Genomic DNA, 5,000 nt, shown 5'->3' with positions numbered 1-5,000 from the left:
TTTAACTAGAAATTTTATATTAGAAAAAGACCTCTTGATTTTTATGAAATCCCTAAAATACAGCATTTAGAATGAAATCTTCCATTATTGTTAGTAGGATTCATTTTTTTCCCGTAGGAGGGTAGCGCCGTCAGTGCACCTCACTCAGTGCACTGTAGGCATTACTTAAGATTCTTTGCAGCGTCCCTTCGGTCCCCAGCTGCAACCCTTTTCATTAATTTTACTGTGCCTCCATTCATATTCTGTCTCTTCCATCTTGCTATCCTCCCTCTCCTAACAATTGTTTCATAGTGCAACTACGAGGTTTTCCTCCTGTTACACCTCTCAGACCTCTCTATTCTCAATTTCCGTTTCAGCGCTGAATGACCTCATAGGTCCCAGCGCTTGGCCTTTGGCCTAAATTCTATATTCCATTCCATTCCATGATGGCATTAACAGTGATTTAACCTTTCCGACAACATCCCCGTTGTATAATATTTAAAACGTGGTGTATATTATTAAAAGGTTTTAATTATATTATGAAATCCTGTAAGTTACATTAGTATTAAATTTTTATAGATCGTGGGGGTGAGAGTGATAAAAACGTGTTCATTTTTATCGGTGAGAGAAGTAAATCCTCTGTGTCTTACAAATTTCACACTTCGTATAATCATTCGCGTAATTCTGTATATTTTTTCTTTAAATAATCTGGTTTGGAATTAGAGTTATATCAGCAGTGTTTTATGTATGTATGTTTTATGTATATTTACAAAAAACATACATTTATGTATGTATGTTTACGTATCTTTACAAAAAAACATTCATTTATGCATGGATGTTTTATGTAAAATATACAAAAAACATACATTTATGTATGCATGTTTTATGTATATTTACAAACAAATATACTTTTACGTATGTATGTTTTATGTATATTTATATCACTGCGTTTGTTTAAATTCAGCTTGTCTCTCCCTGTAAAGGAGGAATTACAGAGGAATTACAGACCAGAAAAGAAACAGCGAAAGTATCCCAATTTTGTAATACCTTTTCAGGACCACAGTTTTAGGCTCGAAAACTCCATCCTCTCTCCAATAAACCCAATCGTCACCACCAACATGAACAAACTCATTCGCGTCTCCATTTCAACTTCACTATAACTTTCATCCTTTGTTTTTTTTTATCTCCAGGTGAGCCGAGGCTAAGTCGACCTCAGTTGCTGCTCCGGCGTGACCTCGTCCGACCTTGGACTCGGGATGACCTGATCTTACCTTGCCTAGCCCGGGGGCACCCGACCCCATCCGTCACGTAAGTCTGAGTCTCTCGCGATTTGACAAATGACATGTGTCAGTGAAATGTATGTAAACCTAACCTCTCTCTCTCTCTCTCTCTCTCTCTCTCTCTCTCTCTCTCTCTCTCTCTCTCTCTCTCTCTCGCTTCTTAGGTTTAAGTAATTTCTTTTTCGTAGTAGCCCAGGTTGATAAATACTGGGATGACAGGTAGATAATAGCACTTGTGATGAATGAACAGTGAGAGAACGGGGAAGGTGAAGAAATATTTTGATGATTCTCCAGGTATTTACCCTAAGTAGCAACGTCCTAGGAATATTTTCGAAGAAATTCCAATTTTATAACGTTACTTTAATCTTTGAAGTATTCTTTTAGGGTATTTCAAATCACATCTCTGAATATTTTTTAAAAATATATTCAGGGATTTTTGCAAAGTTATTCCAAGTTCTCAGCATAAGTTATAAATTTTCTAAAGATTTTTGTTTTTGTATTTACGAAAACCATTCGTTCATTTTTTTTTACTTCAGGAAAAATCGGAAGTATCGACACCGTCTTCTTAAGATGTCTGATATGTGTTTCACGCCCATTTTTAAAGCTTTAATTCACCCTACAGACTCTGTTTTGACAATAGTATGTCTTCCGGAATTATAATAATTATTAACTTATACATACATACATACATATATACATATACATATAAATGTATATGTATATATATATATATATATATATATATATATATATATATATATATATATATATATATATATATATATACACATACGTACTGTACATACATATACATATATATTACTTATTCATGAACTACATCATTCTACAAATCCACGTCTTGGAAGTTTTAATTTTACCAACTTTAGAATGAAGTCCCCGTCGGAAACCTTCATTATAAATTGTATCTAGCCTCAGCGAACGAACGTATGATGAACATCATTGTTAATAGCATGAAAAAAATAATATCTTCAGAGAAACAGGGCAATCTCGACACAGAATATCTGCGTAACCCGAAACATTTCTTCTTAATGTAATACGTCACATTAACTGCAGATGAGAAGTTGAATGTGCACGTTATCAATGTAGGACACAAATATGCAAATGAACGTGAGATCTATGATGTACGATGAATTAATCTATGTCTGCTTTGCGAGATGGATACGATAAAACCACACTTTCAGCATTCCCATTCTCAGACAGTTACGGGAACATTCGCATTGCTTTTGATGTTGCTTTTAATATTGCTTTTAATTTTGCTTTTAATATACTGATGAAGAGACGAGATCGAAACTCTTCGAGGAATTTTTAATTCTGGAACTTGCAGTTTTATTTCATTCATTACACTTCAGTGTCAAACAGTGATAACATGTTGCAATATGACTCGTTAATATATATATATATATATATATATATATATATATATATATATATATATATATATATATATATATATTAAAAAAAAATTTACTCACTTAAAGAACATCTTGACCATGATTAAGGAGACATATTTCAACATGTTATCAATGACTTACACTGGAATGTAATGAATGAAATAAACCCACAAGTTCCAGAATTATAAATTCCTCCGAGAGTTTCGAGACATCTCGTCTCGACATCATTGTATTAAAAGCAATATTAAAAGGAATATTAAAAACAATATTAAAAGCTACGAATGGTTCCGTAACTGTCTTTGAAAGGGTTGATCGAACGTGTGGTTTTATCTCATTCATCTTGTAAAGCAGACAGATTAATTCGGTCTGAATTATAAATCACGCGTTCATTTGCATATTTGTGTCCTACATTGATAACGTGCACATTTGACCTCTCATCTGCAGTTAATGCGACGTATTACATTAAGAAGAAATATTTCGGATTACGTAGATATCCTGTCGGCAATTTGCTCTGTGTCTCGTTAGCCATGTCTCTCCGCAAATATTATTTTTGCGCTATTAATAGCGATGTTCATCATACGTTCATTCACTGGGGATAGATACGAGTTATAATGAAAGTTTCCGACGGAGACTTGGTTCTGAAGTTGGTAAAATTGAAACGCCCAAGACGTGGAGATGTAAAATGATTTAGTTTATGAATAAGAAATTCAAGTGCATTCATAAAATTCTGTCTAGGTGTCCTTCAGTGCACGGAATTGCTTCTTTAAAAAAATATGTAAAAGAGAAATTTCAGCCATCGTGTTTTGTGTTCTTGCTGCTTCTGGGAATGTAAGGGACACGCACACACACTTACACTCTCACACTCACACCCTCACCCACACCAACACCCACACCCACACCAACATATCTTTTAACGGCTGTAATATCTGTCTCCACCGGCTTGCTGTTAACAGCCGTGGAATGGAGTAATATCTTTCGACATCTTTATTAGTTGATTAAAGGGTCTTAGCTCTGACAGTTTATTGGAATGTTATCTATAAAATATTTTTATTGAAAGCGCGGAATATTATTTTTCAAGATATTTACACTGAAAGGAAGGGAAATGCTTCAGAAGAAAATAAAAATTGGTCCTGTGGTTTAACATCGATATGATTCGTAATTTGTGATTTGTGAATGTCACTTCCCCAAGGTTTGAAAAGACCTCCTTGTTTCTGTTCTCCGTAAACACTTATTAACTTTCCCCTCCTTTCGTTCCTTTTACTGTACCTCCTTTCATATTCTCTGTATTCCATCTTACTTCCCACCATCTCCTAGCGGTTGATTCATAGCGGAACTGCAAGGTTTTCCTCCTGTTACACCTTTCAGACCTTTACTCTTGATTTCCCTTTCAGCGCTGAATGATCTCATAGGTCCCAGTGCTTGGCCTTTGTCTTAAATTCTATATTCAGTTCAATTCTTAGCGTTAGGCCTTAATTCCTTATGCTTCTCCCTATCTTTAATTCAGTACTTAAGTATGTACGTACAAGGACACCGAGTTGCCCTAAGCGACGGAATTTACATGAAAATAATCATGTTCTGACTTATTTTGTGGGGATCGTTACTTTCTCTCTGTCGAAACTCTTCGAATATTGTGAATGGAAACTTTAATCCCAGGAAGTCTCGCTTTTAATTGGAAACTAAAGTTTAGGACATTCCAATAAAATTCGGAAACTAAAGTTTAGGACATTCTAAGATAATTTGGAAACTAAAGTTTAGGACATTCCAAGGAAATTTGGAAACTAAAGTTTAGGACATTCTAAGAAAATTCGGAAACTTAAGTTTAGGATTCTTAAGAAAATATGGAAACTTAAGTTTAGGACAGTCTAAGAAAATTCGGAACTAAAATTTATGACATTCTAAGTAAATTTGGAAACTAAAGTTTTGGACTTTCCATGAACATTTGGAAACTAAAGTTTAGGACATTCCAAGAACATTTGGAAACCAAAGTTTAGGTCATTTCAAGAAAATTTGGAAACTAAAGTTAAGGACATTCCAAGTAAATTTGGAAACTAATATTGTAAAATAAAGGAATAACGAAATTTTTTATTGTATGATTGATCTCGTAGATAAGAAAATACCGTGGATTTTCTACTTTCATTTATTTATTCAGGTATAAAATCCCCAATATTTTATATTATGTTAAATTGGACTACTAATCTTTTATTGTAACCATCATAATTTCAAGATTACAACTCGATATTTCTAACTCGATGCTTCTTTCCACCCTCGCAGGTGGTACCGAGATGACGAGGCCCGTGGGCGTGTGAGTGTCGGCAGTAGTGGGCGGGTG

At 34.4% G+C, this 5,000-nt stretch overlaps 1 protein-coding gene across 5 annotated transcripts in view; it reads left to right on the top strand.

The window, feature by feature from the left end:
- LOC136848685 (cell adhesion molecule Dscam2-like) overlaps positions 1 to 5,000 on the top strand; it is a 279,471-nt gene that overhangs the window by 141,179 nt on the left and 133,292 nt on the right. For all 5 annotated transcript variants that reach the window (XM_067121161.1, XM_067121159.1, XM_067121160.1 and 2 more), the window contains exons 6-7: positions 1,170 to 1,287; positions 4,943 to 5,000. The exon at positions 4,943 to 5,000 is cut by the window's right edge and continues 101 nt beyond it. In XM_067121161.1, coding sequence (XP_066977262.1) covers positions 1,170 to 1,287; positions 4,943 to 5,000 — 176 coding nt within the window. The remainder of the gene's footprint in view (positions 1 to 1,169; positions 1,288 to 4,942) is intronic.

Source organism: Macrobrachium rosenbergii, chromosome 19 (assembly GCF_040412425.1).
Source record: "Macrobrachium rosenbergii isolate ZJJX-2024 chromosome 19, ASM4041242v1, whole genome shotgun sequence".
NCBI classification, from domain to species: domain Eukaryota; kingdom Metazoa; phylum Arthropoda; class Malacostraca; order Decapoda; family Palaemonidae; genus Macrobrachium; species Macrobrachium rosenbergii.
This window is presented reverse-complemented; position numbering and strand designations above follow the sequence as displayed.